We start from the raw sequence: 14,529 nt of genomic DNA on the forward strand, positions 1-14,529 counted from the left end.
TGTACAATAAACCTAAATCCTCGTGAAGGAAATTCTGACTACCCTAAAAACCCATTGGTTATCAACCCTTGCTGAACTCTTACTTAAAATGTATATCCAAACCAGTTTGGCTTGGTGATCTTCTCCTTTTTATGCCATGCAAACCATCTTGGACATGGCACCCTCAGAAGTTCTGTGTTTTTACTTACATTCTATCAATCATTACCAAGTAGTGGAATAGTACAGGAAAAAACACATAAAGAACACTTTATTTTAACATATTTATTTTACAGTAATAGTGTTAAATCTTTATAAATTATATAATACCAAAGAACAATCCTCTTTTGGACTTGGAGCTCTCCTGTTTTCAATGTCTTTAAGTGCTTTACAGTTCTTCCATACTTGAAGACATACGTAAGGGTGAAGCAGTGGATGGTTACTGGTGCCGTATTTAGTGTCCATCCTGTAGTGTCTTATCCATGTGTTGGAATAATTTAATATTGATATTTCCATGTCTCCAAGTGATTTCTTACAGTTTATGCAACATAAAAATGAATATTAGTGTCCCTTGGCGTACTTGGCCATTAAATATCTTAGACGAAGCAGATGTGTCATTTCGTAATTTGGTCTTTTGATCTCAGCTGGAAGTCTTCAGCTTATGCCAAGTATAAGGTTCCAGTTTTTCTGCAAATAGATAAAACTGTTCAATAAATACGATTTTTAAAATAATTGAGAAATTGATTTGGCATAAGAAATGCTAGGTTTTAGTTAAGGAGAACTCAAGTCAGGAGAAAAACTAGAAAAGCATAGAAAAAAACATATTTAATGTTAAAGTCCCAAGGGGGCATTCTTCCTTCTCTTTAACGCAGTTAGAGTATGACAGAAATGTATTGGTATAAAAAGAATATGTCATTTTAATTGTGCAAAAAAATAACTTAAGACATCATATAAATGTTAAAAATCTACAGTCAGGTCCATAAATAGTGGGACATCGACAATATTCTAATCTTTTTTGGCTCTATACACCACCACAATGGATTTGAAATGAAACGAACAAGATGTGCTTTAACTGCAGACTTTCAGCTTTAATTTGAGGGTATTTACATCCAAATCAGGTGAACGGTGTAGGAATTACAACAGTTTGTATATGTGCCCCTCACTTTTTAAGGGAACAAAAGTAATGGGACAGATTAACAATCATCCATCAAACTTTCACTTTTTAATACTTGGTTGCAAATCCTTTGTAGTCAATTACAGCCTGAAGTCTGGAACGCATAGACATCACCAGAGGCTGGGTTTCATGGTGTATCTAGCCAAAAAGATTAGAATTGTGTCGATGTCCCAATTTTATGGACCTGACTGTATACGATAGCTCTGACAAAACCATACACATATCTCCCACATTGGAATAATTCATCTAGGGCCGAAACAGCTAATCGATTAATCGACAACAAATCGATTATGAAAATAGTTGTCAACTATTTTCATAATCGATTAGTTGGTCAGGCGATTAGTTGGCCTTCATACAAAATGCATTATGTGTTTACATATCAAGAAATACAGTGCAGCACACATACAGCTCAGTACACCGTCCATACATGTCAGTAAGTGCCTGAGAACTTGTGAATGTGAATGTGTGAGGAGCAATGCCCCATGGGACATGTAGTCCTGGGCAAGAAGTGAATGGTTCTAAAGGCAGAAGTTTTTTTTTTTACATTGCTATAGGGGCACTTTATTCTATACTTTGCAGCTTGCTATTGGGGCACTCTGGAGGCAGGAGGAGCCAGAAGCATTGGTGAGGGACCCCAGAAGAGGAGAATCAGGGCTGCTCTGTGCAAAACCATTACACAGAGCAGGTAAGTATAACATGTTTGTTTTTAAAAAAAATAATTTTAAAGATGCTGTACAGGGAAGATAGCAGAGAAAAAACAATCGCCCGTGGGACTTTACCTTTTGATCATCATGAACACTTCAATTAAACAAATACATAAATAAAAAAAGTAACAGTTTATTTGATTGGTAACAATATCATCCAACACAGGACATGAGTATGAATGACAGGTTCATAAAAAGCAATAGTGGTCCTCTAAACATAGCCATATTCTTGTAACATCACAAAGTATTGATAGTACAGAATTGATAGTACAGATATGCATAGTACATCTCTAACCCGACGTGTTTTGTGAGCTTTCCTCGCTTCCTCAGGGGCTGATGTGCATATCTGATGGCTGTAAACACAAATTAAGTATATATTAAAGAAAAGGTTATGATGGGACAAGTGCATGAAGCCTAAACCGATCATCCCATACTTACTTGTCAGATGACTGGCTTCAGAGGCTGATCCCAGGAAGGGGACAGCGGAGGACATCTCCCCCGGGAGCTGAAGGGACGGAGACCAAAGCAAGGAGGACCGGGGCCAGGCGTGGGGCAGGCACGGCAAAGGTATGAAAAGGGAGATGTGGACCCAAACTTCTCCCATGTTTCTTACAGGGCGTGATCACTATATAAGATATACGAATATAAGTATATGTGTACATCTGAAATGGTTGAAGTAACAGAATCCTAAAAGTATAAGATTATGTACTAGAGTACAAGGTGTATGAAGGTATCGTACAGACAAGATCTGAGGTATCTAGAATAATAATATCCTAGGAGTAAGATTATATAGTTGGTACAAGATGTTCATAGGTGTCCTGCAGAGAATGGGGGGAAATGAAAAAGTAAAAATAATGAAAAGGGGGTGAAAAAGGAGTAAGGAGAGAAGTGAAAGAGTGGAAAATGTAACGAAAAAAAGAAAAAAAAGAGTGAGAGTAAAAAATTAAAGCAAGTGAACTGGCGTATAATGTAAAAAACAAGGGAAAAAGAAAGAATAAGGAAATATGTATGGGATATGAATGGTGTGCCACAGGGCGTATATGTAGGGATAAATAAGTGTGCTAGTGAAGTAATGTATGAAAGAAAGAGTGAAGGGATGTGTAGAGGATATGAGTGGTATACCACTAGGTGTACATGTGAACATAAATAAGTGTACTGGTGAAATAATGTGAATAGGTGTGACAAAAATATAGATCTACCTACCAGTGTGGTTAAACCTCTCAAATGTATGTTGCAGAGACAGAATGAAAAGAAAAGTTTGCCATGCCAAAACCCCCCCGCCTATATACCCAGAGATCCGCCGCTGCCTCCGCCCCTAACGTCATGCATCTGGCGGTCAAGGGGAGGACCCGCGATGCGCCCGCCAGTGATGGCGGCACGCAATCGCGATCCCCGCCCACCGCTTAGATGACACACTGCACCCAATGAATGGAGACACCGCCAAATGCGGAAGTCTCCTAATGGGTGCACAGGCATGACGCCGATGCACTGGTGGCTCCGCCCATCCTGTACAGGGAAGATCAGCATCTGAACCCAGAGAAGGTGGAGGCTGATACACTAAATGTAATTGTAATGCCTTATATGACCTGCAAAGTAAACTTTTACCAGTATTGTGCATTTTAATTAAAATGATCATACCCATGAAAAAAAAAAAGTCTCAGCTTTTAGTACTTCTTTTATATTAAAGATTTATACCTCCCTTCCACCCTTCTTATAGCTTCATGTCTGAGTCCTAGTTAAAATGCCCATATATCCTACTTCTGGGTATATTTATTATTATATATGTAGCGGTACCCCCATATGGGCTGCTGAGTGATGTGGCCCACCTGTCACCCTGCCTAGCCCTATATTCACTTCCCAATCACCTTGGAGACATTGAACAGTCCATACGTTTGTTTTTGGTATTTTATTGAGGAAATTTAAATTGGATGGGTAGGGGAAATTATGGGATGCCCAGTAGAATGAAATGACTGATTGTATATAGCTGTCCCAATTGATTGCTATATAATCCTCTAGTTGATTGATATACACTTTGTTACTCCAGTCTCCTCCAGCACAGCTCGCAGACTGTTACTTTCTCCCTCTCTCCAGCACATCTCTTACTTCTCAGGTATAGCTAGCACATATTTTAGGCCTGGCTCTGACTCAGCCATGCTTCAGCAACCGCCTTTTGCAGGCGGGCCCCTTTAATGTAGCAAAAATAGAAATAGGAAGTCTTTAGTGCTAGCTGTCCTACTGGCAGACTACTGCTCCCAGTAAGTCCTCTTCAGGCCCTGCCAGCCCTCCTGGCCGCAGCTGCCTGACTTCACTGCCCATGACATTGCAATCCTCCCTACTGGCTCCACGCCCAGCTCTGACTGTTTCCTCTCAGTCCTCTCTGGCATGCCTCTCCAGTAGTCTCGACTGCACATGTCACTCACCAGCCCTCCTGGCTGCAACCGGTGGCTCCCCCCTGAAGACTTGCCCAGCAGCACAAGCTCCCACTGTCCTCTCTGACTCCTCTCTGTGCCTCCTGTTCAGATCCTTTATGAGTTCTTGAAGGGATCCGTCCTGCCCCCGAGTCCCAGGCCCAAGGTCACCCCCCCCTCCCACCCAGACTGGGGAGCTCCCTCAAAGGTCCCGACAGCCTAGTACTCCATTCTCAGTTCTTCCACCCGACAACTCTTCCCCAGCTGGGCTGACTGGGTATCTCAAGGATGACTGCCCCCTGCCAATCCTAGTTGGGGATTGGTCAGGGCTCCCTGAGACACCACAGGCAGCTCCACCCCTCTTCCCCTCCTCTTCTTCTAGAATGTTCTAGAAGAAAGAGGGAGGTGACAGTGGAGTGATGCTCTCTGTGAGTCACAGCTGTAACTTCCAGCTAACAGCGTAAGGGGAAAAAAAAGCCGACCACTGGCTTCTGTTTGAGGGACATTGGTCCCTCACACAGAGAGCCGCCTCTGCCTTGTCTGTGCCCACCAGTGCCACGTACCAGTGCCATCTACCTTTGCCCACCAGTGCCACCTATCAATGCCCAGTGCTGCCAATCAATGCCCATCAGTGCCTCAGCATCAGTTCCACCGATTAGTGCTATCAGTGTCACCTACTAGTGCTTGCCAGTGCCACCTATCAGTGCCCTTCAGTGTCACCTATTGGTGCCCTTCAGGACCACCCATCAGTGCCACGTCTCAGTGCCTATCAGTGCAGCTGTGTCAGTGAACATCAATGCGGAGAAAAAATTTCATAGTTTGTTATAACATTTTGAAAACATGTAACAGTTTTTTTTTCCAAATTTTTGTTCTTTTTTTAGCAAAAAATAAAAAACCCAGCAGTGATTAAAATACCACCAAAGAAAGCTCTATTTTTGTGAAAAAATTATAATAATTTAGTTTGGGTACAGTGTTGCACCCTCGTCCATGGCGCCTCGGCTCTCGGGCGTCATGCTTATTATCATCAATTGCCTGATGGCCTTATCTGACCGCTGCTTAACTGCATTGATGGGCACTTATAAAATTCCAGTTTAACCCTGTCTGCTTGATTCCTATCGTTGGTGGATTTGTAAGGGAACAGCTTGTGACCGCTGTTCACAAGATTAGTTCGGCTTGCATCCCCCCTCACAAGACCTTTGACTATCCAATGCGGCTTAGCCACCTTCAGGCTTAGCTTGGCAGCATATGTTGTTCAGCTATCTGCAGTTTCTATTTCCTATCGAGGTGACTCAAACTGGCTCCTGAAGAAGCATTCAATTGCGAAACATGTAGAGCTATATTAGTTTGTTGTCTCATATATTGAATAGAGGGTCATGGTTTTCCTCCCTGTTTTTAGGGCTATCCTTCTGTATGCTTTAATTTGAATGTGAGAGAGCACCAGCTATTGCCTTGCTATGTACTGCAATGTTTTTTTAAATGTTTTTGGTTTGTACTTTTTGTATAATAAAATATTCATATTGAATTTTATGATTGGTGCCTACAAAGTCCATTTTCCACTCCCTTGGGTGTAGTTTTGAGAATTTACAGTGTTGCAATGACTGCACAATGTCGTTCAAAGTGCGACAGCGATGAAAGCTGAAAATTGGCCTGGGCAGGAGGAAGGTTTAAGTGCCCAGTAGGCAAGTGGTTAAAGCTTAACTGTAGCTTCTTTTTTAATAACTAAGTACTCAATTCACAAAGTTTTAATACCAGCCCCAGGCACTTTATTTTTGTAATTTTTCAAATTTCCTTGTACGCAAGTAAAAATAGCTTCCTGACAAATGTTCTATACCTTCCTCTCCCAATTGTTTTTATTTCTGTTTGGGCTGAAGAGAGTTCTTCTCACTTCTTTTTTTTCAAATTCTTTATTTAGGATACAAAAGGTAGCCAACAATTTGCATCAAACTCTGGACAGCGTAAATGTTGTCAAACAAGATAACGTTGCATTGAAGACACAGGATATCAGATCACGGAATGGACCGTGACAAAAAGCACTACCATTTCAGCTAAAATAAGACTACTAAGTGTACACAAGGTTTTTTACACAGGTTTTTGGTATAACAGGTAGAAGGGAGAAAGCAGCTGAGAAAGAATACAGATGAGTACAGGAAGATATTTAAGGCAGCTGTGGGGGGCCATCCAGTAGAGATCTGCCCCCATCCAGATATATGAATATGTTCCAGGGAAGCCATGTTTTCTTATAATGTTCATGTTTATTTTGAGCAGTTAGTGCTAGGTCCTCCATTTTGTTGATGTCTTTAATTTTTTTAAGCCTCATTTGTATAGACAGTGGATCAGGCTCTTTCCATCGCAAAGCGATGCAGTGTTTGGCAGCGTTAAGTAAATGATGTACAGTAGCACTGATTTCTTAAACGTTGAATAGGGAATGTCAGAAAAATGAAGTAGAAAGAAGACGGAGTCCTCTGGAACCGGATAGTCCCTAAATTGTTGTGTGAGTCTGCGCACTTCCTTCCAGAATGTCTCTAAACCTGGGCAAGCCCAAAATATATGTAAGAGCCTCCCCCTTTCCCTCTGGCATCTCCAGCAGTGATCTGATAGAGTATGACACCATCTGGTAAGTACCTAATAGTTGCATTCTTGGATACGCATGCATATAAAGGATTTAAGGGAAAACTGATTAGTCAATCCTGATCCGGCGCAAAAGTCCACCCCAATTCTGTTTCCTATTTAACGAGACCCAGAAGCCTAAAATCTTCAGGCGGGGAGATCAGTAAGTAGTACATTGTGGAGAGGGTGCGGGGTAGTGTGCCTCCCTCCATGCAATGGGACTCAAATGGGGTTGGTGTTCTTCTGTAGTCTGTCGGGGGGCCCAGCGTATGAGGAAAATGATAGAGTTGCAGTGCCCTCCAAAAATCTAATACAAATCGGCCATCTGGTTGCATCAGAGAATAAATGGAGGGCCACCTGTCCGAGTTAGGAAATGTGATACTTGAAAGCAACCTGCTTCCAAAAAATTCTGAAATGACCCACAACTTAGTCCTGAGGGGAAGTTGGGTTTACCCAATACAGGGTATAAAGGGGACTTGGCAGAGGAGATAGTCAAGTTTTTACACATAAGGTTACAAACCCTGAGGGTGGGGCCAATGGTAGGGTGTGTTTTAAGCAACGAGGGCAAGGCCTGAAAGCACCAGGAAGCCCTACGAAGAGGGATGGCACTGAATTGTTGTTCTATTTGGGTCAATCATTTTTGGTAGCCGTATCTGCACCAGTCAATCATCCGTGTGAGGTGAGCAGCTTGGTGATACTTCTAGATATCCGGGACCGCAATTCCCCCAAATATCTTGGTTGAGGATCAGAAGGCGTCCTCAGATCCTGGGTCTCTTATTAGCCCATAAAAATTTCGTGAAAAGGGTGTTTACTTGTCTAAAGTAGGCTGAGGGGATATGAATAGGTAGAGCCTGAAATAGGTACAGGAATCTTGGTAAGATACTCATCTTTATGATGTTGCATCAGCCGAACCACAAGTGCAGGCCTCAATACCATTTATCCAAAAGTTTATGTACTATATCAAGGAGAGGAGGAAAGTTTTTAGTTTAAAGACATTGGCCAGTGATGGGGGGGATGTATGCCCCTAGATATTTCAGAGCCAAGGAGGTCCACTTAAATTTAAAGTTGCACTGTAAGTAATGTAGTTGTGTGGAAGATATCCCCACACCCATGGCCTCAGACTTTTTTTTTTTAGGTTCAACAGGGAGCCATACCGCTCAAGTTCCTGTAAGAGATTGGGCAGAGAGATAATTGGATTTGAAAGGGAAAAGATTAAGTCGTATGCAGAGACTTTATAATGGGAATTTCCCATCCATAGGCCCTTGATGTCGTCATTCAATCTGACCCTACTCAAGAACGGTTCCAGGGTAAGCGTGAACAACAACAACGAGAGAGGGCAGCCCTGCCAGGTTCCATTGAATATTGTGATCGGATCTGAAAACACCCCATTAATCTTGACTGAAGCCGTCGTAGTAGTATATACTGCAGCAAACTACTGTATCATCTCACTTCTTATCATGTCTACACCCATCAAAAAGGAACATTCTCCCTACTTTCAATCTAATTTTAAAAATGATAAAAATGATATATAATACGATACAATGGTTTGGGTTATTTTTTAAAGTGATATATAGATATACGAGGGAGTTTGTATGAAAATTGGCAAAAGTGTGCATGAAACTTTGGCTCTGTTACAACAGGCTTATGGTGAACATTCCATAAAGAAATCAATTGTTTTTGAATGGCATAGGCGATTTAAGGAGGGTCGGGAAGATATACACAAGGACACAAGAAGTGGACAGCCAAAAATGTAAAGGATAGATGCAAATGTGGACAGAGATACTGTTTGGAGGAAATGACTGGAACTCTGCCTGACTAGTGGATTCTCCACCATGACAATGCTCCTGCACATGATGCGTTAAATGTTCGCAAGTTCCTGTCCATTTAGAAACGTACCTAACCATCTTATTCCCCTGACTTGGCACTCTGCAACTTTTGGCTGTTTCCAAAATTAAAATTTGCCTTTTGCCAAACGGCACAGATTTGATGACATTCCGTATATCCTGCACGCTGAGACAAAGATACTGTGCAGAGTTCCAGAAAACGAAGTGGCATAGTCATCTAGAAAAGTACATCGCTTCACAAAGGGACTACTTCGAAGGTGCCAACATCTGCTAGTATATAGGTAAGCAAGCGTTTCATAGTTATTTCCTATATACTCTCTTTATTTTACAAATAAGTATTTGAATACAGCGTCATAGGTTCATTAGTATTAAAGAGCATTACACACTTTCTAAAAAAAAAGAGCACAGCAGAAAGGGTTTCCTTTTTATGCTGTCTTTCTCTAATTAAAACGAAATAAATGAGCCTAAAGCGCTACTTGCTGGGTGAAATACATAATATGCAATAATATGAGTTCATGGATAAATACCCTTATCACCATTGTTTTGCTGTTTTTCTCCTTGTTTCCGATTTGCTTGCATTAACTGTCAGGTGAAACCATTGGACAGCAAGTGGAGGGATATTTCTATAAGAGACCCCGCGATAGCAGTAAAAACCTAAGAGGGGTACTAATCCTCTCCTAATCTATCCTGAAAAAAAAAAGTTTTGCCTTGTCCTATACTTTATGTGTCACCTGACCTACCAGCCACCATCCACCTTACCCTCTGCCAATCCCTATCCCAAGGTTATTTTGGCACCACTATTTCATACCTGTGATTGGATAAAACAAGCTAAACTTTTCTTAAAAGTTTTGAGTGTCTGACTTTATCTGAGCCTCTCCCATCATCTCCCATGATGAGATTGTATAAGACTTTTGGCTCAGTCAAGAATTTAAATTAGTTTAAAAATATCTGTCATGAAACACTCTTGTGAACTTCCCCTTGTTCTATCACCACTAATTAAGGCTCACAGGTCAAAAGCAATAAAATTAAAGGGTTGGCCAAGACATTTAGGCATAAACAAAAGATTCTGTGATATTTTTTGTGGTGTTTTACCCTTTTATTACGTCACATAACATAGTTGCATAGTTAGTCTGAATGAAAAAAAAGACTAGTCTATCTAGTTCAACCACTAGAAGGAAATATATATTGTGACATTATGAAAGGCGACATGATTGATGGACGTTATGTTTCATCTCGCATGCGTTCATTTGTAGAGAACTAAGGTGGAATCCGGTCTGGGTTTTACCAGCCACTTTGGCAGGGTCTCTTCCGGACCAGGTTTTGAGGTCCACTTGTGTCCACCAATAGGTGGTATAAATTACGCAGGACTAGAACAAAGGATTGCTCTTGGCCAGGGACTCAGGAAGCCAAAAACCTGAGAGAGCTGCTTATGTGAAGTTTGCTTTGTGAGAGAAAGAAAAGGTTTGCATTATCTTTGTTTTGTGGGCAACTGGAAGAAGCCCTTCACCTCTGAGTTAGGAACCTGCAATGTTCAGTTAGTGGCTGAATGGCAAGGATTTATTTTCTGTTTTGTTTGTTTAATTTTCATGCAACCTTTTAAAATAAAACTGTCTGCAAGTCAGATTTTTACTGAAAACCTGCCGTTTGGACCACCTTTTTCCCAGGGAAGGTGATCCCTCTTGAGCAACCCCTGACAATATCTATCTATATATCTATACTGTTGGTATAGGATTGTGTGTGTGTGTGTGTGTGTGTGTGTGTGTGTATATGTATATGTGTGTGTATATATATATATATATATATATATATATATATATATATTTATATATATATCCCATCATTTATCCAGGGGAAGTCAAAAACCCCAATAAAGCATGACCTAATTTGCTCCAGCAGGGGAAAAAAATCCTTCCTGATCCCCCAAGAGGCAATTGGATGCTCCCTGGATCAACTTTACTTAAAGGAGAAGTACAGCCAAAGCTTGTTTGGCTGTAATTCTCCTGTGGATCACAGGAGTGCAGTTTGTTCAGCAAAGATTGGGCTGAAGTCCGCTCTCTGCTGACGTCACAGAAGTCGGTCCAGGCTCCGCGTCGTCATGACAATGGAAGTCGGGATCCATCAGGTGCCTGGACCGACACCCAGCTCAGCCTCTCAGTGAGATGCTGAGAGCCTGAGCCGGCCGCTCCGCCCCCTCCACAGCCCCATGCTCCAGTGAGCGAGGAGGGGGCAGAGCAAGGAGCTGTGATTGACAGTCAGCAGCTCTCTACTCGGGGAGCTGTGAAAAACGAGCAATCAGCGCGTTTGATCGCTTGGTTCTCCACCTAGGTAAGTATGATACAAAAACAAAACCCCAACCCCATAATTCTCTTTTAAGACTCCTGGCAAATCATGATGAATATTGATTATTTTTTGGGTGGTATACTGCTTCTTACCTTTACTTTGATCGCCTTATCGTCATAGAAAATTGAGTTCATAAAAGAGCAGCATCCCTAGTAGGGGTGCGAGTGGAGACAGAGCAATAGGGATGACACCTGGAAAAAGAAATAGTGACATTCTAAGAGATTCATATTAGATTAGATTTCCAATTTTAGCACTGTTAGTTGTATTCAATAAAGAGTATTAGGATCAAAGGACTAATTTGCAATGCAGACTTAAAAAGCCATTCAAAATGTACCTTGCTGAAGTTACACCAGTACAAGAATAGTTCTGATTGTTTCCTATGGAAGAGCCCTGGGGCCATCATAAAAAAAAAACTGAATTCTGACTTTGAAACTCACAATTCTGAGATTGAAATTCAGAATTGTAAGTTCAAAAAAAAAAAAAAATACAGAATTCTGAGTTTCAAAGTCAGAATTCTGAGTTTCAAAGTCAGAATTCTGAGTTTCAAAGTCAGAATTCTGAGTTTCAAAGTCAGAATTCTGAGTTTCAAAGTCAGAATTCTGAGTTTCAAAGTCAGAATTCTGAGTTTCAAAGTCAGAATTCTGAGTTTCAAAGTCAGAATTCTGAGTTTCAAAGTCAGAATTCTGAGTTTCAAAGTCAGAATTCTGAGTTTATAAATATAGTAGTCTATAGGAAGATTTTAGGACCAATGAGCAATAATGTAGTAACACCCACAGATCATCATTCTGCAGACATACATGTCTTCTGCTCTGTATATGGATATGTAAATCTATCTTAGTTACAGCACACAGTATAGGGAAGCAGGCAGTGCTGGATTCTCTGGTTCCTCTGCTGTCTTATCCTTCTCTGTCATCTGCTCCAACATAAAGAGCCACGCTGAAAACGTGTGTATTGTGTGTGAGTGGGGGGGACACAGCTTCCATAGATAACAGAACACAATGGCCAGCACAGCACAGCTCTGCACCCCAACTTGTAGGAAACATTGCACTTTTGCCCCTACATGAGGGAATTGTGAATGGCTAGAAAGCAGCAGGACAATGTGTGTCTATGGTCATAACGGATTGATCATAACAATTACTTGTCTGGACTAATAAAGATGTTTCACATACAATTAACCTCATATTAAACATAAAAGCAAGCACAAACCACTACTGAGTGATAGTGTAGTGGGTAGAGCAGCAGACTTATGTTGGTGAAGTTGTGGGTTCTAGTCCAGGTGAGGGCATTTTTTTTATACATATCACTCAGTTGTGGTTTGTGTTAGCTTTTATGTTTAATATGAGGTTAATTGTATGTGAAACATCTCTATTAGTCCAGACAAGTAATTGCTATGATTAATCTGTTTTGAACATAGTCACACATTGTCCTGCTGCTTTCTAGCCATTCACAATTCCCTCATGTAGGGGCAAAAGTGCAATGTTTCCTGCAAGTTGGGGTGCAGAGCTGTGCTGTGCTGGCCATTGTGTTCTGTTATCTATGGAAGCTGTGTCCCCCCCACTCACACACAATACACACGTTTTCAGCATGGCTCTTTATGTTGGAGCAGATGACAGAGAAGGATAAGACAGCAGAGGAACCAGAGAATCCAGCACTGCCTGCTTCCCTATACTGTGTGCTGTAACTAAGATAGATTTACATATCCATATACAGAGCAGAAGACATGTATGTCTGCAGAATGATGATCTGTGGGTGTTACTACATTATTGCTCATTGGTCCTAAAATCTTCCTATAGACTACTATATTTATAAACTTAGAATTCTGACTTAGAATTCTGAGTTTCAAAGTCAGAATTCTGAGTTTCAGACTTTTAATCTCAGAATTTTGACTTTTAATCTCAGAATTCTGACTTTGAATCTCAGAATTCTGATATTGAATCTCAGAATTCTGACTTTGAAACTCAGAATTCTGACTTTGAAACTCAGAATTCTGACTTTGAAACTCAGAATTCTGACTTTGAAACTCAGAATTCTGTATTTTTTTTTTAAGTCAGAATTCTGAGATTGAAACTCAGAATTCTGAGATTGAAATTCAGAATTGTAAGTTTGAAAGTCAGAATTCAGTTTTTTTTTATTTTTTTTATGATGGCCCCAGGGCTCTTCCATAAAAAATACAGAATTCTGAGATTGAATTCTGACTTTCAAACTTACAATTCTGAATTTCAGTTTTTTTTTTTTTTTTATGATGGCCCCAGGGCTCTTCCATAAAAAATACAGAATTCTGAGATTGAAACTCAGAATTCTGAGATTGAAATTCAGAATTGTAAGTTTGAAAGTCAGAATTCAGTTTTTTTTTTTTTTATGATGGCCCCAGGGCTCTTCCATAGTTTCCTATGGGTCGCTGCATTTAAAATTGCTGCTTGCTCATCAATATTAACATTGCCTATTTGAATGTTCTTTGCTAAAAAAAGAAGAGTTCCACGCAGCAAGAAAAAAATACATATTTAATTTGTGAATTTTGGAATGAGAGCAATAATTTTAAGGTCACGGTCAACTCTATACTGATGACCTGTAAAGGCTTTGAAAGCATCGCCAATGGAGAATTTTGGGTACCGTTTTGCACAATATCACAGGAAATTTTAAGACTTGACATGTTTTCTATCTTTTTACTCTATACAATCCCTACTTCTATATTTTACCAAAAAATGTGTATTATATTGCGTGCGTTTGTACAAAATTTAAGTTTAGGGTAGTTTTTCTGAAAATATGATCTGATAAAAAGTTGCGCAAATATTGTGAGACATAAAAAATTGTAACAACCATCTTTAAATTCTACAAGGCCTCTGCTTTGAGAAAATATATTATGTTCTGGGCTTTTAAGTAATTTTATTCCCAAAAATGCCACAGAATAGACTAAAGTTGGCCATACAGCAGTAGAATTTTGTTTGAAACTTTATTTTCAGAATGTTCTTTCAATTTTCTAAAGGTTAGTGGGGTCAAAGTGATAATCGTTTTCGATCATAATGCCGAAAAATTTTGAAGGAGCATGATGGAGACTTTTACTGAAGGAATGAAATTCTAACTGTTAATGTGGTTTTCATGCAGCAAATATGATGCTTATGCTCTAGGCACAAAAAAAACCTGTTTAGTACAGTGGTCATCAACCCTGTCCTCAGGGCCCACTAACAGGCCAGGTTTTATGTATTACCTTGGGGAGATGCAGACTAGAATACTGCAATCACTGAGCAGCAAATGATATCACCTTTCAGTTATCTTGCAAACCTGGCCTGTTAGTGGGCCTTGAGGACAGGGTTGATGACCACTGCTTTAGTACATCTGGGGTTTTATTCAAGTATCAGGTCTGAATTAAATTTTAAGGGCTTTCAAACAAAAAAGAATGAGTTAACTTAATGATGGCAAGATCGAAGGCTCTGATCAACAATTTTTCCAAATTTCTGTACAAACTTTTGAGCAAAATG

The 14,529-nt window shown here is 40.3% G+C and overlaps 1 protein-coding gene across 3 annotated transcripts in view; it reads right to left on the minus strand.

Moving 5' to 3' along the window:
- Positions 1-246: 246 nt before the first annotated feature.
- The window catches only part of LOC141110646 (cell adhesion molecule CEACAM8-like), a 112,427-nt gene continuing 98,144 nt past the window's right edge, over positions 247-14,529 (minus strand). For 2 of the 3 annotated variants that reach the window (XM_073602113.1, XM_073602114.1), the window contains exon 4: positions 11,146-11,244. In XM_073602113.1, the coding sequence (XP_073458214.1) occupies positions 11,168-11,244 (77 nt within the window). In that variant the 3' untranslated portion in view covers positions 11,146-11,167. Of the gene's footprint in view, positions 664-11,145; positions 11,245-14,529 lie in introns of those variants that run through there. The other variant, XR_012236312.1, reaches the window with a different exon arrangement.

Source organism: Aquarana catesbeiana, linkage group LG10 (assembly GCF_042186555.1).
Source record: "Aquarana catesbeiana isolate 2022-GZ linkage group LG10, ASM4218655v1, whole genome shotgun sequence".
Taxonomy (NCBI): Eukaryota; Metazoa; Chordata; class Amphibia; order Anura; family Ranidae; genus Aquarana; species Aquarana catesbeiana.